The sequence below is a fragment of the Orycteropus afer genome, unplaced genomic scaffold, assembly GCF_000298275.1.
Source record: "Orycteropus afer afer isolate SDZICR_OR568_19922 unplaced genomic scaffold, OryAfe1.0 scaffold00179, whole genome shotgun sequence".
In the NCBI taxonomy this organism is placed as follows: Eukaryota; Metazoa; Chordata; class Mammalia; order Tubulidentata; family Orycteropodidae; genus Orycteropus; species Orycteropus afer.
In genome coordinates, this window is record NW_006921766.1 from 1,103,208 (window position 1) to 1,127,521 (window position 24,314).

Below are 24,314 nucleotides of genomic sequence, written 5' to 3' on the forward strand. Positions count from 1 at the left end.
GCACATCGTGTCCAGCAAAGGTGCAGCTCTGGCGAGGTCTTCAGGAAGCATGAGCTTTCACTAATCACCAGTAAGAATTTTTCTATTTAGTTAAAGGCTCACTATCAAAACACACTATATCAAAAACATCGTGGACACTGCAGCATGGCACTCTGGCTCTCCTCTCTATTTCCTGTGAAAAAAGGTTGTGCTCCATTCTAGAAAACGTTTACCTGCTGGATCTGTGTGTTCAGCGGTACTAGCTGCAGGTCAGCACTACCACCAGTGTCAATGAGACTACTATCTGAGAGCCGAAAGTCAAGTTCTGACAAATTCTGGACACAAATTTGAATATATTTCCTAAAACAGAAAAGAAAGTATAATTTTTACATTTAAGAACTTTATTAAATATATTTTGGCTTTGTTTAAGAAGATCCTCTCTGACAGAAAATTGAAAAGCAACAAAGCAGATTAAAACAAGTTTTAATGCTACTACCCAAAACACTGTTCCATATCCTACTTTGTCGAGAAGTGACTGGGATCTTAAAAGCTTGCAAGCAGCCATCTAGATGCAACGATGGGTTTCTTCTTGTCCAGAGCAAAGAACGAAGAAAACCAAAGGCACACTGAAATTATTAGTCCAAGCTACTGGTACACCATGCAATCGTCAACCTATACAACTATGAGACCAGAACTAGATGGTACCCAGCTGTCAACCACTTGGAGGGGGATCTCTGTAGGAGATCCTGGATAGAGCAGGAGAACAATGTAGAACAAAACTCATAGCCATTTAAAAAAAAAGAAAGGGGACCAGGTTTGCTGGTCTGATCCAGCCTGGTGGAACCACAGAGACCAGAGACTATGACCCTTAGCTGCCCTTCAGGTTTGGAACTGAGTCCATTCCTGTGGCTTCCAGCCAAACAAAAGGCAGGCATATGAGCAGAACATTTACATTAGGTAGATATACTCCTTGGAGAGATCAATCATGGGAGAATGGAAGGGCTGTGTGTGTGCACAGGGAGACAGCTCAGGCGTCAGGAGTGCATAGGAGGGAAGGACACAGGGAAGAGGTAACCACGGAGAAGAAGTGGGAGGGGAACTGATGCATTGTGGGAAACTAGTCAATGTCATGAGACAAAGTTTATGTGAACTGCTATATGGAAAGTGAATTTGCTCTGTAAACTTTCACATAAATCACAATAAAAATTAAAAAAAAAAAAAGTTGTAATGCATGTTTCTACTCTTGATTCCACCTGTGTCAAAAAAGAACAAATTCCTTTAAACAAGCTATGTTTCTGGGAAAATGGATCAAAGAACATTAGGCTACTGGCAAGGTATCAGTGCATGATTATAATGTTGTTGTTGTTGATGTTAGGTGCCACTGAGTCGTCTCTGACTCATGGCAACCCTATGCACAGCAGAACAAAACAATGCCCAGTCTTGTGTCAACCTCACGATCCTTGCTACACTTGAGCTCATAGTTGCAGCCACTGTGTCTTATCCATCTCGTTGAGAGCCTTCCCCTTCCTTGTTGACCCTCCACTGTACCAAGCATGATATCCTTCTCCAGGGAATGGTTCCCCCTGATAACATGACCAAAGTAGGCAAGACAAAGTCTGGCCATTCTCACTTCCAAAGGATCATTCCGGCTGTACTTCCTCCAGGACAGATTTGTTAGTCCTTTTAGCAGACCACGGTACTCTTAGCATTCTTCTCCAACACCACAACTCAAAAGCATCAATTCTTCTTCAGTCTTCCTTATTCACTGTCCAGCTCTCACATGCACAAGAGGCAAATGAAAATACCATGGCTTGGGTTAGGTGCACCTTCGTCTTCAAGGAGACATCTTTGCTCTTCAGCACTTGAAAGAAGTCTTTTGCAGCAGATTTGCCCAATGCAATACGTCGTCTGATGTCTTCACTGCTACTTCCACTGGTGTTGATTGTAGAACCAAGTAATAAGAAATCCTTGACAACTTCAATCTTTTCTCCATCCACCGTGAAGCTGTTTATTGGACCAGTTGTGAGGATTTTTGTTTTCTTTATATTGAGATGTAATCCATACTGCAGACTGTAGTCTTTAATCTTCATCAGTAAGTGCTTCAAGTCATCCTCACTTTGAGTGAGCAAAGCTGTGTCATCTGTGTATCGCAAGTTGTTAATGAGTCTTCCTCCAATCCCGATGCCACGTTCTTCTTCATATAATCCATCTTCTCGGATTATTTGCTCAGCATACACAATGAATTAAGTATGGTGAAAGGATACAACCTTGACACACTCCCTTCTCAATTTTGAACCATGCAGTATATCCCCTTGTTCTGTTTAAACAGCAGCTTCCTGATCTATGTACAGGCTCCTCATGAGTACAATCAAGTGTTGTGGAATTCCCATTCTTCTCAATGTTATCCATAATTTTTTACTATCTACACAATCGAATGCTTTTGCATAGTCAATAAAACACAAGCAAACATCTTTCTGGTATTTTTTGCTTTCAACTAAGATCCAGCAATGATATTCCTCATTCCACGTCCTCTTCTGAATCCAGCTTGCATTTCTAGAAGCTCCATGTCAATATACTGCTACAACATTTTTTGAACTATCTTCAGTAAGATTTTACTTGCATGTGATATTAATGATATTGTTCAGTAATTTCTACATTCTGTGAGATCACCTTTCTTTGGAATGGGTATAAATATGGACCTCTTCCAGTCAGTTGGCCAGGTAGCTGTCTTCCAAATCTCTTGGCATAGACGAGTGAGTGCTGCTAGAGCGGTATCCATTTTTTGAAACATTTTAATGGGTATTCCGTCAATTCCTGGAGGCTTATTTTTTGCCAGTTCCTTCAGTTCAACTTCAACTTCTTACTTCAATACCACTGGTTCTTGATCATATGCCACCTCCTGAAATGGATGAACATCAACCAATTCTTTTCAGTCCAGTGAACTCCGTGTATTCCTCCTTCCATCTTCTTTTGATGCTTCCTGCATCATTTAATATTTTGCCCATAGAATCTTTCAATATTGCAACTCAAGGCTTAAATTTTTTCCTCAGTTTTTTCAGTTTGATAAATGCCAAGCATGTTCTTCCCTTTTGGTTTTCTAACTCCAGCTCTTTGTACATTTCATTATGGTAATTGGCTTTGTCTGCTCGAGCTGCTCTTTGAAATCTTCTGTTCTGCTCTTTTATCTTGTCATTTCTTCCATTTGCTCCAGCCACTCTTCGCTCAAGGGCAAGTTTCAGAGTCTCTTCTGACAGCCATTTTGGTCTTTTCTTTCTCATCTTTTTAATGACCTCTTGCTTTCTTCATGGATGACGCCCTTGATGTTATCCCACAGTTCTGTTTTTTGGTCATTGGTGTTCAATGCATCAAATCTATTCTTTAGATGGTTTCTAAATTCAGGAGGGATATATTCAAGGTCATATTTTGGCTCTCATGGACTTGGTTTAATTGTCTTCAACTTCAAGTTGAACTTGCATATGAGCAGTTGATGGTCTGTTGCACAATCATCTCCTGGCCCAGTTTTGGCTGAAGATATTGAGCTTTTCCATTGCCTCTTGCCACAGATGTAGTATACACAATCTGATTTTTGTGTATTCCTTCTGGTGAAGTCCACGTGTATAGTTGTCGCTTATGTTGTTGAAAAAGGTATTTGCAACGAATAAGTCACTGGTCTTAAAAAATTCTATCACACGATCTCCAGCATTATTACTTCTCACACCAAGGCCATATTTTCCAACTACCAGTAATCTTCTTTATTTCCAACTTCTGTATTCCAGTCACCAGTGATAATCAACACATCTTGATTGCATGTTCAGTCAATTTCAGACCGCAGAAGTTGGTAGAAATCTTCAATTTCCTCACCTTTGACTTTAGTGGTTGGTGCATAAATTTGAATAATAGTAGTATTAACAGGTCTTCCTTGGAGGCATATGGATATTATCCTATCACTGAAAGCATGGTACGTCAGGACAGATCTTGAAACAGTCTTTTTGACAATGAATGCCATGCCATTCCTCTTCAAATTGTCATTCATCTTCAAATTGTCATTCCCGGCATAGTAGATCATATGGCTGTCTGATTCAAAATGGCCAAAGCCAGTCCATTTCAGCTCACTAATGCCTAGGATATCGATTTTTATGCATTCCATTTCAATTTTGACAACTTACAATTTTCCTAGATTCATACCTCATACATTCCATGTTCCAATTATTAATGCATGTTTGTATCTGTTTCTGTTCATTTTGAGTCATGTCACATCAGCCAATGGAGGTCTCAAAAGCTTTACTCTATCCATATCATTAAGGTCATCTCTACTCTACAGTATCTCTACAGGTCAGCTCTTCCCCAATCAAATTTTGAGTGCCTTCTGACCTTATGGGCTCATCTTCCAGCACTATATTGGACAATGTTTCAGTGCTATTCATAAAGTTTTCCAGTAATATATCAGACAGTGTTTCACTGCTATGCATAAGGTTTTCATTGGCTAATTCCTTGAGAAGTGGATGGCCTCTTCCTTCTTCTGAATCTGTCTTAGCCCAGAAGCTCTGCTGAAACCTGTCCATCATGGGTTATCCTGCTGGCATTTTGCAACACAATGGCAAAGCCTCTAGCCTCAGAGCAACACATAAGCCACCACAGGACGACAAACTGACAGACAAGTTCATCTCCCTTAGTTGTTTCTAACCCCTCTGCATCTGCCTACCTCAGGCAATGACCTTAAATAGAGCCACCCACCAGCGAAAAGCAGCCCCCAAGCCCCCACCTCCCTACCTCAGGCCCCAGCCTTGAAATATAGCTGCCCTCAAGCAAAAAGCAGTCACCAGTGCCAGGCCTCCTACCTGAGGCCCTGGTCTTAAAAGAGAGCCCCCTCCAAGTGAAAGGCAGTCTCCATGTCCCAAGCCCATCTACCTCAGGACCCGGCCTTAATACAGAGCCACGCCCAAGTGAAAAGCAGCCTCCAAGCCCCAGGCCCACCTACCCCAGGCCTTTTCCTTAATCAAGAGCTGCCTCCAAGCGAAAAACAGGCTCCAAGCCCTGGACCCTCCTACCTCATTCCCCAGCCTTAATCAAGAGCCGCCCCCAAGTGAAAAGCAGCCCCCAGCCCCGGGACCGTCTACCTGTATAATAGATCTTTGTAAACATTAATAGATTGCAATGAGTTATATAGGAAAGAAACTAGTGATAAGATTGCTTTTAGAAATAATGATTATTCATTGAGAAACCAAATTCGTATTTTACTTTAATTTCTGTTACATGTAAAGAAAAGTTTTAAAAAGTCAGCCTTTAATAAGGCATCTGAGGTTCTGTTTACAGATTCATCATGTTTTTAACCATTAATACTTTGAGATCCCATGAGCATTTATTAGGTAGGTGCAAGGGATGCTGCTCAGAATCCTACCCTACACGGGATGTAAATAGATAACAACAAAGAATTCTCCAGCTCTGAATAGCAACAGCGCTGAGGTTGAGAAGCCCTGCTCTAGAGGTAACAGCCAGTTAACAGGAAATACAGGGGACAGAGGAATAGTCAAGCCCATGAGGATGCGATCAGCCAAATCTAGAATGGCCCAGTGACCCGAGTTCAACAATATGTCAATGGCTTGAAAATTGACGGAAGTGGATGAGAAGGTTAGAGAGAGATTAAGGGTGACAATAACCAAATGGGGACTTTGTTTGGCTTCCAAATCAAACCAACCAACTTTACCAAGTCATTGAGATAATTAAGGAAATCCGAATACGGATTAGGTGTTTGAGGATATCAGAGAATTATTGTTGATCTTAATAGGTAGACAATGGCATTGTGATTGTATAAGAAAATATCCTTGTTATTAGTGTGTATTTCAAGGTAACATGACATGACACAAGGCCTGAGGGTGATACTTCAAAGAAAAAATGTCCAAACACATCATAGGCTCCATTTCTTCCTCAAAGTTTAGTTACTTATTTTCTCAAAGAAAAAGAAAAGCTTAAGCATTAAAATCATCTTTGTCAATTGAAAGTTGCAAATGCTAAGCAACACTTGATTGTGTATGATTACACAGTCTATCCTAATTTTTAAGATGAAAAAATAGGTGAAAACTTGCTTATTTTCTATGTAATGAAGGAGGTAGGTTAAGGAAATCAAATGATCACTAGAGAACCCAACCCAATTGAATGTATTCTTAGTGTCTTTGCCTTCCTTCACTAAAGCCAAGCTTTGCAAAACAAGAATTTCCACATGGGAGTCTCAGAAGAAAACCCACAGTAAGAGCCTCCTTACCGTGTTCCAGCTGACAGCAAAGAGTGTGTGGTCTGGAATGGTATGCTGAAGTTAAGTGCAATGACAGTTGAGTAGATGGACCATGGGCAGTCGATTGACACCTAAGGAGAAGATAAGACGCAGGATCAGACCACACAGATGTCATAGGCCGCTGCTACCACGCTGGTCCCAATTTCTAGCAGCTGCCAATTTCTTACACATTCTATTTCATTTTCACTGGTCACCACTCAGAAAGTGAAATCCCCGTTAAACATGCACAAGCAGAGAGTCAGAAGAAAACTACCTATCTGGAAGTGGCAGAAAGCCCATGCATCACCATGAGGGCCTCAACCCTATGGAGCACAAATGTGGGCCAAGCAAAAAATCCATGTTATATTCTCACATATGTGTGGCCAAAGTACTTTTAAAGTCACATCTGTCCAGACACATGTGTCCAGATTACGCTAATCAATTATTAACTACTCCAAAGTCCAGTAAGTTATCTACACCCATATGATGCTGAATACAGTAATTGAAAACTAATCCTGTTTTGGGGCATAATATAAGCAATGCTATCCTTTAAGGTAGGAGCTCTGGTAGCATAGTGGCTAAGACACTTGCCTGCTAACCAGACGGCTGGCGGTTCAAACCCACCAGCCACTCCTCGGAAGGAAGGTTGGGCAATCCTACTTCCGTAGTGATACTGCCTCAGAAACCCAAGGAGGGGTCGCTATGAGTCGGGGCCGACTCGACGGCACATAACAACAACAACAACAACAACAACAACATCCTTTAAGGTGCTGTGGTGGCGTAGTGGTTAAGGCATTTGGCTGCTAACCAAAAGGTTGGTGGTTCAAACCCATCAGTGCTCCACAGAAGAAAGATGAGGCAGTCTGCTTCCATAAAAGTTTACAGCCTTGGAAACTCAGTGAGGGTTGCTATGAATTGGAATCAATTTGATGGCATTGAGTTACCTAAGTTATCCTTTAACGGCAGGAACTAGGTCTCAAGCCTAATTTTATTTCCCACGTGAAATAAATGAATACACTGAATACAGAACATTCATTCATTCAGCACTGACTCTGAGCTCTCTTATTGATGTAAGTATCATCTTTGCCTCTGAATATGCATCTGAGATAAGGCAAGAAGAAATGGTCTCTTGACATGCTTTTCTAGGACATGATTCTTTTGGTGTTGTTCTGTTTGATACTCTATGTCATGGTCTCTTTAGAATGACTACCTTCCTCACCCTCTCTATCCTGCTCCTCTGGTATATATATTTCTACTTTCTACAGCTGGGTGTTAAGAAAAGTGCTCAGAGTTGAGATTGGTGTTACAAAGCATGGACACACCCTTGCATAACCACAATGAAAGCAACACATTCCATGAGCTGATTTACTGAGGATCTGGAAACAAAGTAACGCAGCTGTCAAAGAACTTTCAATGATGCCATTGATAAGGCACACAATGACAAGGCTTCTATCAAAAGCATGCCATTTCACTGTACTCTCTGGTCTCCTCACTAGGACAAGCAGACTGCAGACCTCAAGGTAACACTCTTCTATCCCCTGGTCCCAAGCATCTATTCTATCCCTTACAACAACTCTTCTTTATCTCTTGAGTTGGGATAGAAGTCAGATCCGGTTTTTGCCCTTGCAAGATACACTCCTTGTGTAAGAAGATATAAACACTAAGCACAAAGGACAGCTGTCGTGTTAGGAATTCAGAATCCACAACTTTCTAGCAGCCACCTCTCATACACCGCCTCTAGGTCACTAAGCACTTTCTTGACAAGTAGCAGCTGATACCGATGGCTTACTTTGTGGTCTGTGGTCACCATGCAGTGGCTGGCAGCGAGCTTCTCTGAACAGGTCCTGCGAGACTCCTTCAGCCCTGGCTGGTTGCTGTCCCCTCTAACTGCTGGAGCTGAAGGCAGAGAGAGGACATCCAGTTCAAACTCAATCAGGTGGTATGCCGGTGCAGCTGGCAGGCTGATGCTCGTGACCTTCCCTGAGGACTGAATCCTGAATGACGCGTCCGAAGACTTCTCTACCCAAAAAAAAAGAAAGAAAGAAAGAGTCATTTCAAAACATTCCCTGTGCTTCATGCTCCCTTTCTTAAAGCAGGTGAGGGGTCTATCAGTGAGCTTACAGCAGATTTCTCACTGCTCCTGCTCTGAGAAACGATACGTCTATGAGGGGCTGTGGTGGGAAATAATAAGCAAGAAAACCAAGAACCAAAACCTCCCCAAGACAGGGCAGCATAATAGGAAAGTTACACAGATCAACACCAGGTGGAAGGCCCAGGAAGTTGTCACTATTTGCAGTCTAAAGACAGAAAAGGGGTGTTTCTCACTAGGTAGCCCACCCAACTAATGTGTGTGTCCCTGCATGACATCCTTCCTACTCTACTCTAACCCTTGGCCATCAACTCCCCTAGAAAGGGAACAGAGGATCCTTTCCTTTCCACATGCCATGGCTAGGAATTCATGAAGAAGGGACTTCTACGGTTGGGGCACCTACCAGTGCCTAAAGCAGCTGACTTGTTTTTGCTTATCAGTGTTGGCAGGAAAAGGTCAGAAGTCAGTAGGCTCAGGTCACGGTGCTTTGTCACATAGCCTTCCCAGGGGCAACATCATATCTTCATGGAACATATACAAACTGCTCACGGTCACTTCCCACAAAATGCAGGGCCATGCCCAGATGCTGGGTTCATTACTCACTATGGCACTACTGGGAGAAAGTCGGGGGGCCTTCATATGCCACCTAAACTACATGGGTCACAGGAAGTGCACACCAGGCTGACTTCATGGGCCTGGTGATGCCTTTCTGCTTGCATCCTCATGGGGCATGACAGTGTCATGTATTACACACAACGTCCCTAAATCCTGATGTATTCTCAACTGCAGTGCTACATGTCTTACCTCTTGTGTTAGAGTAGATGACTGCTCTGTTCTCTGCATGACACAGGATGAGCATGGCTTCTGCATTGCTGAGCTGGAGACTGTCCCCGTTTTTTACTGTATAGTGGCCAGTCGTGACAGTGAACCTGACTTTCTGAGGAATACCAGCCAAAAGGCTATCTAAAGGGAAAAAGATAGCAATTAGCATAATTATCTACCATGAAATATTAAGGAAGGACCTACCATGAGGTTCTAGGGTGCTGTTTCTTTTACAAAAGATTAGTTCTGTTTAGATACTCTATGAATTCACTCAATTTCCATGCCTTTCTGTGCTTTCAATCTAAATTATGTCTATTGCAGGGTTTAGGAGAACTGCTAGAAACAAGAGAATTCTGTGAACCTTGGGGGACTTATAACCAACTTAGTCCTCCAGTTAGTAAGAGAGAATCAGACCATGAAGCTAAAGAACAGACTACTGACAATCGCCTGCTTTTTCAGTTTTGAGCTCAGGATCTTTGGTTCAAAAGCAGCTGCTGGGTCATAGCTATGGCTACCACGTATTCCTAAACAGGGCTAGAAGAGTAGGAAGGGTTGAGGTTTCTGATAATCCTGCTCTAGGGAAGGCAGAAAGGCAGAAACAAGAGACAAAAAGTGAGAAGGGGAAAAGCAGATGAGAGACCAACGGATTAAGAGAGGCAAGAAGCCTAGAGGGGACAAGCAGCCACTGTGTAGGAGCAAGGCAGGGACACGACCTCACTACATAGTCATGCCGGGGAGAGGCCAGGCAGTACCTCCTGCCAAGCCCCCCAGGCCCTGCAGGAACAGAGTGCTGAAGGCTGGCCTTTCTGACAAAATGCTCTCTGATGAAAGAATCCTTTAAGCCTGACTGGTATACTCAGCATCCAAGGCCTAAGCCTTGGCTGGTAGCCATGGGTACAGTTTAAAAGCAGAAAAGTGGCAAGTATAGGGAGATTAAAAAGGAAACATGCTTTCCTTGACTTTTTCCCCAAAAAATGAAGAAATAAGTAAATGAATACATCATGTCTGTCCTTTAACAATGGAGACCTTCACTCATTAGTTTTAATTAACTGTCATGCAGTCTTTAAGCATTTGTTTATAAAAAGTCCTAATTTCCAGAACTTAATAAAAAGGACAGCAGCTTTGAATTTCACAAGTGGCTTACCAGTCAGTTAAGTTTAATCAACACTTTCAAAGGAAAAGGCTTCTGATCCAAACCTAGAACATAACTAACCTAGCGTTTAGCCTTTGAAACTGAACTATAAGCAAGAAATCACATGTATTAAATTTTCTGCAGTTGGCATAACTGATATTTGGCTAGTTTTTCATAACTTCAGATACACTGTGTTAATTAAACATAATTCAGCAATTACAGGAAAGTTAATACTCAAATAGAAAATAGTAATAAATAATTTCTAGACAAAGTTTCCAATGTGTTAATCAATGACTTTCTTAAAAACAGGTATCTAAAAAGCACTGGGAATCTTAGCTCTGAGGACTCGCTCCCATTGTAGGCCAGTCCTTTGGTAGTGAGGAAGCATACCACAAAATGAGAGCAGCAACAGGGATGCTCCCTCCCATGCCCACGCCAACTCACCAGTGATGGGCTCCACATGGAGCTGGGGCTCCTGTGAGTACACATCATACTGCACGATGGGGTAGACATGAGGGAGGACAAACCACAAAGGGCCCACTGAGGCACACAGCTGCCTGAGCGTGTAGGTTCCAGGTTCTCTGGCCTAGAGTCAAAATGTGGCATTTGGAAACATGTCAATCCATGCGATAAGGATGAGCTTCCTAAGGGAAAGCTGTTGTGCTCATAGTCTTGGGGTTGTATTTCCCCTTGGTCTCTGGTTATCTTAGTAACGAAGGCATAAATCTAGACTTCAAGCTTCTAACAATGTATTTTCAATGTCAGTAACTTTATATCTAGCATTCTCTTGAGCAGGTATTTAACAGAACCATTTAGCATGACATTTAAGACACGCTCTAAGACTAGACTCAAAACACTCATGACCAAAAAAAAACCAAACAGAAGATTCTACTCATAGCTGTACTTCCACTGGCCAAGTTCTCATGAGTTAGTGAGCTCAGCAGTGATGAAGAAATATTTACATGAGAGTGAGTCAGAAGCAACTGTCTTAACATCCAAACAGCCACAAAAGGAAAATAAGATTGAACATGAAAGTATATCACCTTCTTTGAAATCTACTCATTTAACATGTAAGGATGGTACTTTTTTTAATACACAAGGAGGAAAGGCTAACCAAATCCAGTGAGAACAAAAATATATCTATGTTAAGAACTTCATTCAAAATTTAGAAACTGCATTAAAATCCCAGAAAAGTTTTTAAATGCTGTCTATTTTTAAAGACACAGATAAAAACCGGGTAACTAAGGACACTCCTTGGTTCTCAGCATACTGCAGGAAATTCTCATAAGCTCATTGCCCTTTCTGTAGAGGCTCTACATCACTTCCCAATCTGACACACCTGAGTCCTGAATAGGACCTTATTGGCCCCAGGCTCCAGCATCACACTGCTGCACTTGAGCACGTGGGCCCCATCCTCCAGAGCCACCCCGGAAGGCACGTCTACAGAAGAGCTGCTCTCTTGCCTTCTGAGAAGCATGTGCACATTCTTGCAGATAATCCCTGTGGTGTTCAAAGAGTTATCGGAAGGACTTCTCTCAAACATCTCATACAGCTCCAGTGCTGGCAAACTGTTCTGGGATGCAGGGAAGGGCGCAGGCTCATGGGGAAAGTTAATGATGCCGTTGGATGTTTTGTGCTTGGTGAGCCACTCCGCAGTCTTGCGGTAGTTGTTCTTCTCAATGCTGAAGTGAACATTTATGGCAATCTGCTCCACGTGGACGGGGACAGGCATCTGGCTCCACAGAGTTATCTCAACAGACAGGACACCGCCCACGTGGACCACAGCATTAGATGGGTCGAAATGGAGACTCTTGAGTTGTGCAAAAGAATGCATAGGCAGCACAATTTTATGGCCTGTAAAGACAAGTTAACACATTCTGTTTCCCAAGTAACACTCCTGGATGGCCTAGCAGCTCCCCTGGTCTGCTATCTGGTCAGCTGAAGGGTATGCAACATGAGAAAGGAGATCAAAGATATGCAAAGACACTTTAAAATTCCCTAACATCATGCTAGCCTCACACCCACAGAAGAGCTATTTTAGCAAAAGCAGAATATAAACAAATGCCTAGACAACTCCTAGAAATCTGTAGAAATTAAGGTTTCCAAGTTCTGTACTGGCAAAGCTAAGAGAAATGCAGATCAGTTCACCTCTCAGTTTCAAAATGTAATTTGTAAACAGTCCAATTCCTAGATTTGCCTCATGGAATTCTAACACCTTCCCACGCACATAAGAAATCCTCAAGTACAGAAGACTAGATCCCTCCTTGTATATTGGGAAACAACACCAGAGTTGACAGTTCACAAAGCCAACCACTGAAACAAGGACCCTACTCGCCTTCCCAGGACAGTAGTGAAGCATCCAGCTCTGTTACCACGAAGAGTGAACATCCTCACTGCTCCCTCTGGGCCCTTCCTTCTCTGACCTTCCATAAGCACTTGCTTTCATCTAGAAAAACTACATGACTACAGACTTGTCCAATAAGTACTGATGAAACAAACATTAATGAATGATGGACTTGCTGAGACTGAACTGTAAGATCATAAGAAAAGAGTGGGCAATTGTGGAGTATTTTCTTCCTGGAGAAATGCCCAGGAGCTCTGGAAGGAGAAGCATAACTCACACAGTCCCTTTAAACACCAAAGAACAAATGTGGCCATGCATGGTGCTGCCAGTGACCAGCCTAGGCACATTAGAGTCTGAGAAGGCAGGCAATCACTTCAGGTGCTCCTGAGAAACACACTTGCTCTCCTCAAGTGAAATCCATGCCAGCAGTCAATGACCACATCAACCTGGGGCAAGAAACTTTGAGAACACTGTTGGTTAGTGGCTGTTTTTAAATGATCACTCTTGATAAACTAAATACAAAGAGGTAAATTTTACAGTAAATCTCATCCTAACACACAGCTTCACTTGATGACATAGACTTGCCAAAATTTTTAACCTGAATCTAAGCCTTTCGGATCTAACTTCCAGTTAGATGCAGGTCAACTGCTTCAGCGGAAAAACAACCAGAAAAATTCCAGAAAGTGGGATCATCTATAAGAAAACTGGCTTGATGTCCTTAAAAATGTCTTCCAACTCAAATGTCCATCTGGTGAATGGACAAACACAATGTGGTATATTCATACAATGGACATTATTCAGCCATAAAGAGAAATGGGATCTTGCTATATGCTACATGAATTAGCCTTGAAAACTATGCTAAATGAAAGAAGTCAATCACAAAAGACTACTGTATGATTCTATTTACATGAAAGCCCAGAACAGGCAAATTTATTGAGACAGGAAGTAGGTGAGTAGTTGCCTAGGCTGGGAGGGTTGAAAGAAAATGAGTATGGGGTTCTTTTTAGAGGTGGTAAAAAATATTCTAAAATTGATTGTGCTGATGGCTACACAACTCTGTGAATAGACTAGAAGCCACTGAATTGTACACTTCGAAAGATCAGATTATATGGTCTGTGAATTTTATCTCAATAAAGCTGTTATACATTTAAAAAAAAAAAAAAACAACTCAGTCTTGAGATACAGAAGAACAATGGGAAGAACTGTTTAAATTAAAAAAGAGTTAAGTTATAAAAACCAAATGTAACATGATCCTTGACTGGATCTACTAAAAAATAGTATTTAAAAACATTTTTTAAGACAATTATCAAAATTAGAATATGAACTAATTACTAGATGACATGAGAAACGAGTTAATTCTCTGGGAGTTGTAATATCTGTGTGGTTAGGAGAATGTCCTTATTTTTAGAAGATGAAATATATTGGATTATTCTTTTTACTTTTCTGCATAGTTGAGAAATTTCATAATGGAAAGTTTAAAACATCAGTCTTACCTGGGCTGTTTGTCTGCTGGCTGGCAAAGTTCAGGATCTCTTGGCAGAAGTATTTCCTTTCCTCATCTGTTAAGTGACAATCACTGGCTAAGAGGCTACTGGTCTGCAGGTAGCTGAGTGGAGAGTTAAGGGTGAAGAACAACTTCCAAAGGCCCTTAGGGCTTTGGGAGTGGACTCACAAGGCCCTTCTTTTTTGTTTACATTATTAGGAACTGAGAGGCAGATCAAGTATGTTAACCAGGCACTTAATCGATACTCCACACAAACTACACTCTACATGTACAAGGTAGGATTTTTAATTATTTGGGACTTATTTAATACTTAATTGGGGGCTGTTGCTGTGGCATAGGGCCTAAGGCATTTGACTGCTAACCAGAAAGCTGGCAGTTCGAACACACTAGCCACTCCTCAGAAGGGAGGTTGGGCAATCTACTTCTGTAGTGATATGGCCTTGGAAACTCAAGGAGGGGTTGTTATGAGTTGGATCCGACTCGATGGTAGTGGGTTTTTGGGTTGCTATAAAAATGGAAAGCAATTTTCCTATTTTATGAAAATATTAAAGGATACTTTTCCACAGCACTATTTACAACAGCTAAAGGATGGAAACAATCTAAGTGTCCATAAATTGAAGAATGGATAACCAAACTATAGTGCATACACACAATGGAATACTATGCAGCCCTAAAGAATAATATAGAATTTACAAAACACCACATAACATGGATGAAGTTGGAGGACATTATACTAAGTGAAATAAATCAATCACAGAAGAACAAATATCGTATTAGTCCATTATTGTAAAAAGTCAAGGAAAGGTTTATACATGGAAGGAAATTTTCTCTGTTGGTTACCAGGGGTGGGAAGGAGGGGGAGGGAACACTGTTAGATAGATAGAGACAAGTATTGATTTGGGTGAAGAGAAGGGCAATGTATCAAATATGAGTGATCAACATGGTGGCATTGAGAAAGAGGAAGATATAGTGGTACATGAGAGGTGCAGACAACAAAGATGAACCGTTTTGCACATACTGTACTGTGTTGTCAGTGAAGGCAAACATGGATATATGGGTGGACAGACGGGTGGACAGGCTGAACTATTAGGTGTGTCTATGCAGGGGGGGAGTGTGCCCAAGACCATGTATTGACAGACAAAGTTTCAACAAGTGTATTGGTATGTTCTGTAAGAATTCCCAGGGGTACAGTAGAGCTGACAAGGGGCAAGGTTGTAGTCACTTCCTGGTCACAGTCAGCTACCCAGAGGGACAAGTAGTTGGACCTGTGGGCTCAGGACCATAGCCTCAGGGGACATCAAGCTCAATTGGCATAACATACTACACAAAACATTGTTCCACATCCTACTTTGGCGAGTAGTGACTGGGATCTTAAAAGCTTGCAAGCAGCCATCCAGATGCAACTATGGGTCTCTCCTCATCCACAGCAAAGAAGAAGGAAGAAAACCAAAGATTCATGGACACAACTAGTACTAGTGACTGGTACTCAGCCTAAACAACTATGAGACCAGAAGAACTAGATGGTGCCCAGCTACCACTGTCAATCACTCAGAGGGGGATCTATGTAGGAGATCCTGGATAGAGTGGAAGAACAATGTGGAACAAAATTCAAAATCATAAAAATTAAAAAAAGGGGAACCAAGTTTGCTGGTCTGATAGAGCCTGGTGGAACCACTGAGACTATGGCCCCCAGCTGCCCTTTGGGTCTGGAATTTGGCTTCCAGCCAAACAAAAGACAGGCATATGAGCTGAACATTTACACTAAGTAGATACACTCCTTGGAGAGAACAATCATGGGAGAATAGAAGGGCTGTGTATGCACAAGGAGACAGCTCAGGGGGCAAGAATGCACGGAGGGAAGGACATAGGGAAGAGGTAACTATGGGGAGGAAGTGGGAAGGGGGCTGTTGATTGTGGTAAATTATAGTCAATGTCATGAGACAAAGTATATGTGAATTGCTGTATGGAAAGTGAATTTGCTCTGTAAACTTTCACCCAAATCACAATTCAAAAAAAAAAAAAATTAAAGGATACTTTTCAATCTGTCCAAGGTGTTTCTGACACTCAGCCAACTGCTTCCTGGTGTGCGTGATGGGCAGTGCCCAGCCCTCAGCCAGGTAGTTTTTCAGTGCTCCTTGAAGGTAAAGCTCTGCCTTCTGTGGAGACTTTTTCCTCCTTGCAAAGACAACAAACAGAAGCTTTCATCGTGCTCATGACAATAACAAATGTAGACATCATCTTTCCTACTTGTGTTCCACACTTTGCCAAAGTTGTGATGAAAGTACCATTAGATGCTCCTTCTCTACCCATTCCCTTGTATAAGAAAGAATACTAACACAAGAATAGTTAATCTGACTATCAGGTAAAGACCTCAGAAATGGGCTCGTGATGACAACCCCACACACATTGTTGTCTAGCCTTACACACTAGTCAAAGGACTTTTATAGCTGAATCTTAGTATAAGAAAGTAAGGACAAAGTTCATGCTTTCATTTAACAGGAAAAAAAAGCCAAGAATAGAAGGTGAAGGAATTGTCCACAGGCAGAAGGTTGGAGGTTCAAACCCACCAGCCACTCCTTGGAAGGAACACTGGGCAATCTACTTCCATAGTGAAACCCTCTCAGAAACCCAAGGCAGGGTCACTATGAGTTGGGGCCAACTTGACAGCACATAACAACAACAACATATAGGGAGCTAGTGATGGAGTTAAGAAACCTGGGTTCAGTACCATACCACTAATGAAGATGCAGCAACACATATGGAGTCTCTATGACCCACTAAAGGGGGACAGTCAACTCTCACACTCAGCAGAGAACTGAGTGGGTTTCAGAGATTCTGAAGGATTAAAACAGCAACACACATCACCCCAGAGGTATTCTCAGTACAATTTAAACTCTAAAGATGCTCAGAATAAAAACAATGCCAAACTGAAAACCCAATGTGGCAGGAGCGTGCCAGAATCTCCATGACAATGTGGACCCTCAACTGCCCCAAAGACCAGAATTGCTAGCCTGTGGGATAGAAGCCAACACTAATAAGTACTCATTCTCTCTAAACATCGTTGAAGACATCCCAGCTTCCATCACTCTACTCATGTGGCAAATGAGGGTTCTCAAATCTTCAAATTAAATACATTCTCAAATTATATGTTTAAACCTATCAAACTACCTACATTAGTTTTTCCAGACTTTTATGCCCTCTCCACCATTTTTTAAAGGGGTTAGAATCCCTGATGTCTCCAGTTATTATCTGTAACAAAAGACTGGTCAATCCTAGACCTGGAAAGGACCCTTAGGAACATTCAGTGTCTCACCTGGAGGCTCCCAGAAGAGAAAACAGAGGCTGACAGTCACAGGGCTGGTGTGTGGCCAGGCTGGGAATAGGACCCAGTCTCCTGACCAGCAGCCACATGCTCTCCTGTAGCTCAAAGCCTCAGAATTCATTGCTTATCCTTCCCTACTAGTGTTCCACGTGACCAAATCTATAGCACTGAAGATATGGCTAATTTTCTCCCTTAACTGATAACTCATTCCTCAGACATCCTAGATGGAATATCAGGCCAAATTCTAGCCCTGACTCTGCCATTAATTATCTGTGTAACTAGTTACATGCTTCAACCACAATCTGGAAAACTAATGGTTCACTTAGACAACCCATGAATCCCTTTCCAGCCAATTCCTATCAGTGAAAATGAACTATTCTTGTTTTTATAATGAAATAACTACCAACTTCAGATATCAAAATGTTATTTCAAATACATAGTGTGTTTTGGGGGGTGAAAATTAAAACAAGTATCTTTTCCCATGTAATTTCTACCAGCTTTCCAAAGCTTTGAAACAGCCCTAATTTAATTTAGACAGGCCTATTTTACCCAATTCAGGAAGAAGATGCTGAGTTTTGAGTTTTTTCTCTGGAATCAAACTCCAGAACTGGAACTAGAATGGGAGTATTTATAGCATTTGTACACACCAATCAGTCTCAGGTTGCCTCTACTTCCGTCTCTAATGCCTGCAGTTACTTTATATGATTGTCCTTGAGGTTTTCAATCTATCTAAGAAGCATATGATATAAACTAGAGAAAATTCTACAGAATAAAATATTAACTGTCAGTACACAAGTTTATTTGCCACTAATTAACTTCCTCATAATTCTTTGATTAAATAAAAGAACCTCAAGGACCAGTAATAATTGTCAAGAGTAACAAGCTATAAGCTCTCCATTTGGTTTTTGACTAAATTTAAAAAAGAAAGACTAGTTAACAGATACTACATTTTTCAATCTACAAAGTTATGTACTCTATATTCAAAGGCACATAACAACAACAACAACATATTAATGTTATGCATAATGAATCTCTGATTATACATGTGAAACATTTAAGATTCAAAGAAAAGTTCAAGATGAATTACATGTAAAACTCTGCCAAATCCTTTCCAACAAACTTAGCTGATCGGATCCTCCCAATGCTCGTGTACATTTCGATGGTAGCATGGGACAAATCCTACGGAGAAGTGAAAACACTAATTATGTATTTGAATGTCTAATGCTAGACAAATTCTACACTTGTTTATCCCAAGTGGAAGCCAAAGATATTATTACCAATACAAAATTATTTTTTATTTGCATCCATTTTTGTATTAATTGAGCGCTTATATTTTATATGAAAGTATGTAACATATATAAATTATGAAATATATTAATAAATATTAATGCGTCCCCTAGACAGAGAAAATTTAACTTTTCAATGAACTTTTCACGTGTGGGTCATCTTTTTTTATTTTCCTCACCTGAAAAGTGACAGACCATCACAAGGTATTGTGAAATGCTCTTGTGTTGACCACGTGCCCAGAGTAAGGTTGACCCACCAAGCTTCTAAAGCACACTGCTTTCAATCAAGCATAAGAGCTCTGCCCAATGACAAATTATTCCCTTTTACACAGAAAACTATTCATTATTCTCTCTTAGAATTTTATTTTACAGAATGAGTAAACACATTTTGAACAAAATTATAAATATTCAGATGCTTTTATGCCTAATTATGGAATTTTGGATATTAATGAACATTTAATGAACAACAATTACTCTATGTTTCATCTACAACTTCCCAGGATACCAGAAAAGTTTAAAAGGTCAAAAAGAAGAAGGTGCCTAAATGCCAGTTCACTCCCAACCCCAAAGGTTCCACACTACCCTCCCTATGGATTACGGAAATCTCCAAGAGATGGATTTCTCCATGGTGGACTGTGACCTTTATCATACTTACTAAGTAGTGTTTTTCAAAAGCTTCCACTGATGATAATGCTTCTTTGAGTTTCTTATAGGGACTCTGAGCTGTGTTGGCTTGAACAAAAAGAAGTTAAGACTCCTTATTCATCTCCATTACATATGCTTGATCACATGAGTTTACATTGATCCTCAAAGACTGTGGGACATGGCCTCATCTGACTAGGTTGTGGAGATCACAAACACAGTCATGCCATCTGAACCCCATTATCATCTATATTCTTGTGAATTAATACATTCATGAAATAATCTAAGCCCACAGATTTTAAGAACATTTTCTCTGATCTTTGATTGAAACTAGAATTTTAAAAAACATATTACAAAAGCTCCAGTGAATTAAATTGCTTCCAAAATGATCTGAGTGGTCTAAAGTTAAAACAGTGCAATGCAATGTAAATATTACTGAATTTAGCAGGAGCCCTTTCAGGTATTCCTTATAGTATTTTAACACCAATTTTGCTAAATCATATTCTTATTATACTCATACCTAAAGGAATTAGTAACATTCTTTTCAAAGAGTTTTTTTAATAAAAGTAATTTATTGATCAAAAGGATTATCTGGCCATACTGTTATAATAGATCATTCATAATTCAGAGGGAAACATGGGCATCTGAAGTTCACATGGAGATGTAAAAAGTCACAATCAGCTTAACCACAGGAGAAACTAAAATATGTTTTTAAAAAATCCTTCCAATTGATGGACCAAGTTTGCTGGTCTGATAGAGTCTGATTCCACTGAGACTATGGCCCTAGCTGCCCTTCTGGTCCAGAATTGAACCCACTCCTGTGGCTTCTAGCCAAACAAAAGCCAGGCATATGAGCTGAACATTTACATTAGGTCGATACACTTCTTGAAGAGATTATGGGAGAATAGAAGGGCTGTGTATGCATAGGGAGATGGCTGCGGGGGGGGGGGGGAGTACATGGGAGGGAAGGGGTAACCATGGTGAGGAAGTAAGAGGAGTGTGTTGCATTGTGGGAAACTGCAATGTCATGAGACAAAGTATATGTGAGCTGCTGTATGGAAAGTGAATTTGCTCTGTAAATTTTCACCCAAATCACAACAAAAATTTAAGAAAAAAAAAATCCTTCCAATTGCTTATACTATTTCTCATATTTCATTATATTTTTAAAAGGTAAAACATCCTATGTATTAATACAAGAAGCTAATACCCAAATCCAAAACCCACTGCTATCAAGTCAGTTTTGACTCATAGCAATCCTATATCCCATAGGGTTTTCAAGACTATAAATGTTTACAGAAGCAGACTGTCTCATCTTTCTCCCTTGGAGCAGGTGGTGGGTTTGAACCACCGGCCTTCTGGTTTTCTGCCAAATGCTTAACCACTGCACCCACTGGAGTTCCTGTGATAAACTAATAAAAAATAAACCAAACTCACTGTCATTAAGTCAATTCTGACTCATAGTGACACCTCCTTGGGTTTCTGAGGTGGTATCTCTATGGAAGTAGATTGCCCAGTCATCCTTCCAAGGATTGGCTGGTGGGTTTGAACCACCAGCCTTCTGGTTAGCAGTCAGATGCCTTAGGCACTACGCCAGCAGAGTTAAGTATAATATCCCTAACAGTGAGTAAGTATGTTCTTAGAACTTCAGTAAAATGTGACATGTTACAACCAACATTTTCATTACTTTCCATGGTACCACTCATGTTTTATAAAGTACCTGTTTCAGGTCGCTCAGCTCCCAAACCTGCCAAAAGATCAACTGTCCTGTTGAGGTCTTCTGAGTTGGGACCTTTTTCTGACACAAGCCCACACAGATAGCCCAGGGCCTTTAGCTGTTACAATAAACCCACAATTTCAATTAAATATCATAAAAGTACACAAAGAATTCACAAATTTAAATGTAAAACTTCAAACCCAGTTAGCTTTGAAATCAAAATAATCCTCTAGATACATAAATACAGTATGTTAAGAATAATCTTAAACTCCTATTTCCTATATGATAGTTCCCAGTGTGGCTCTGAAAGAGAACCCTCTGCTCTTGCTGTTCACCTGCCAACACTCTGCCAAGCTTTCCAGAGCAACCGCTCCGCTTGCACCTCCAGGATGCCTGGGCCCAGCAGTCCATCCTGCTCAGTACCACTGCACTACTCACCAACACTTAGTCAGAAACCACTCTGCATTTCTACTCTACCATTCAGATCTAACCTCTCCTTGTATCCCCTCCCACCCCCACCAACTCCTGGAGTAGAACCCTGACTCTGTCAAATATTTGATATCTGCAGAATAAATTAATATGCTCTGGGGAACCATTACTTCTAAGGATGCCATTAGATGCCTTTAAAGTAACTAGAGTCATTCCTGCTGTAATCTCAGCAAGCAGTAAACTCTGAAAACCAATTACTTCACTGTCACTCAGCGCTGCAAGCCCACATTGCCAGGCACGTTCAGTTACCTTTTCTGTGGCGTAGTTCCACAAGCCCACAGTGTGGGCAATGTTCGAGTCTATCTGTGCCCGGTCACAGCAGCCTTCTATCCTCTGCAGCACCTCTAGACAGCTCAGAAACACCCAGCAGTCCAGAGCCCCAGGGGGAACAGACACCTGGGAAGGCACACAAGGCAAGCACGTGGTCAACATGCTTCAGAGAAAATATACAAACTTACATCTCCTGGTGTGCATTTGCAGACCTTTCAGACACTCAAGCAGCCACCTACTTTTATGGTGCTGTAATCTACAAAACTGTAAGAAAGAAAAAAGGAGCACTAACAATAATTACGTTAAGTCCAAACATGGGAAGAACAGGCTGATCTATATCCAAATGTACCATTGGGTTTTGTCTATCTGATATGATTATGGATAACTTAGCAAGGATATAACTTTCAGTGATGTAGAGGCATACCTCAGAGATACTTCAGGTTTGGTTCCAGAGCACCATAATAAAGCAAATATTACAATAAAACGAATCACACATATTTTTTTGGTTTCAGTGCATATAACACTTACGTTTATACTATGCTGTAGTCTATTAAGTGTATAAAAGCATTACAGAAAAGTGTGAAATATTGTGAAAATTACTTAAATGAGACACAGAGACACGGACATGCTGTTGGAAAAATGGCACCAATAGACATGCTTGATGCAAGGTTGTCACAAACCTTCAATTTGTAAAAACAAAAAAATCCAGTATCTACAAAGTGCCATAAAGCAAAGCACAATAAAATGAGCTATAGCTGTGTTTTTTCAACGCCAAAAGAAGACCAACTCTCATCAGAGGCCTTAAGTTTAAGGACCGGTTCCATCTCAGTTTGAAGAACAAATGTTTTGAAAGGAAAGCAGACCAGATGACTGGTCTTGTTTAGGAATGTTATGTGCAATAGCAGAAATCTGAACACTAAATACATATTAGATGATTTCAGGAATGAACATAATGTTAATTTTTTTAGGTGTGGTTGTATTTTTTAAAAAGAACCTTTGTTGCTTAATGATATATAAGGAATATTTACAAATAATATACAATCTCTAGAATTTACTTTAAAAATAACCAAGAGGAGAATGGGGACAGAAATTAAATAATTGGCCAGAGCATTTGCCCTGCTTTTGTATATTTGAATCTTTACACAGAAAAACCAAACAAACAAATAGAAATATTATCAGAACTACAAAAACATCTCGTGCTCATCATAGTCCTAAAATGTACTGTTCTACACTGTGTCTATTAAATAGGAGCATGCCTGTGAAATATCTTATAATTAGAAGCAGCAGGGTGAAGTTTTTTTCTTGGTGGCACCAATATCATCATCACGTATCTTCTGAATGGTATTTGGCTTTGGTGAAATATATTAATTAGCATTATCCAGATGGGCAAATTAAGAGGCTAATTCTCACATGCACAAGTAAAAAGCTGCAGAGGAAACTGGCTTGTATCTGAATGATGCCCTCAAGATACCCAGGTACAAAAGTAAATACCTCAAGGCCAACAGTAAAGCACTAAGAACCAATCAGAAAGAACCAAAAGTACCATTAAATATTCCTATAAAAGCTAAATGGCAAGATCTTTGAAAGATAATGAAATGAACTACTTAAATCTTTCGAAAAGAAAAATTAGTACAGAAAAAAATTACATAAGCTATTTTCACAAAGGGGTGTGTTTTTCACATCCATACCAAGGACCACCAAAGAGATATAGAGAAGAACTGGCTGGCAGGCCCCAGCTCTGAGACTTGGATAGCACTTGGTCCTAACCTGGCTTCCTCATCAATGAGGTAAGGGTGGGTAACCTGGGGACAGCTCACCTCACAAGACACTACTACCACCACAGGTACCAATTCTGTGATAGTATGTGCTAAACATGTCACCTCTCCTCGGCCATACATAGGACCCACACACCTCCTGTGAGATGGAAGGAGTGTACTGCAGGACTGTCCCCAGTGCTTCAGGAGACCAGAGTCTCTTGACTCCTAGAAATCCAAAGAGTGAGAAGCAAAAGCCCAGGAGTCAGAGCAAGGGGCTGGCTCCAGAGGGGAGAGCTAGACTTGGCAGGACCAGGTAACAATCAAGTTCCAGTCCACCAGGGTCCAGGAACTGAGTGCCAGAGGCTCCTCTGAGCCAAGGGGCCACTCTCCAGACAAGAGAAGTAGAGAAAAAGTAGAGAACAAAATAATGTTGTGCAGCATGTGCACACATGGAAAGCATCTGGAAAGACAGACATCAACATGTGCAGAATGGTATTAATTACCTGTGCTGATATTATGGAATGAAACACTTGTTTTCTGCAAAGAACAATTATCACTTTAGAAAGTTTGAAAAATGTGATTCTAAAAATAGCAGCATTAACAGGGAGACAGCTCAGGGCACAGGAGAGTATGGAGGGATGGTCACTGGGAAGAGGTAACTATGGGGAGGAAGTGGGAGGGGAACTGTTGCATTGT

At 40.9% G+C, this 24,314-nt stretch overlaps 1 protein-coding gene across 1 annotated transcript in view; it reads right to left on the reverse strand.

Annotated features, from left to right (window-relative positions):
- The window catches only part of TRAPPC10 (trafficking protein particle complex subunit 10), a 185,440-nt gene that overhangs the window by 11,615 nt on the left and 149,511 nt on the right, over positions 1 to 24,314 (reverse strand). Inside the window, exons 8-19 of the mRNA XM_007947252.2 lie at positions 21,841 to 21,987; positions 21,106 to 21,220; positions 19,402 to 19,478; positions 18,548 to 18,639; positions 16,173 to 16,313; positions 14,128 to 14,240; positions 11,630 to 12,144; positions 10,735 to 10,876; positions 9,141 to 9,299; positions 8,037 to 8,266; positions 6,239 to 6,339; positions 213 to 339 (exon numbers count right to left, since the gene is read on the reverse strand). Coding sequence (XP_007945443.2) covers positions 213 to 339; positions 6,239 to 6,339; positions 8,037 to 8,266; positions 9,141 to 9,299; positions 10,735 to 10,876; positions 11,630 to 12,144; positions 14,128 to 14,240; positions 16,173 to 16,313; positions 18,548 to 18,639; positions 19,402 to 19,478; positions 21,106 to 21,220; positions 21,841 to 21,987 — 1,959 coding nt within the window. The remainder of the gene's footprint in view (positions 1 to 212; positions 340 to 6,238; positions 6,340 to 8,036; positions 8,267 to 9,140; positions 9,300 to 10,734; positions 10,877 to 11,629; positions 12,145 to 14,127; positions 14,241 to 16,172; positions 16,314 to 18,547; positions 18,640 to 19,401; positions 19,479 to 21,105; positions 21,221 to 21,840; positions 21,988 to 24,314) is intronic.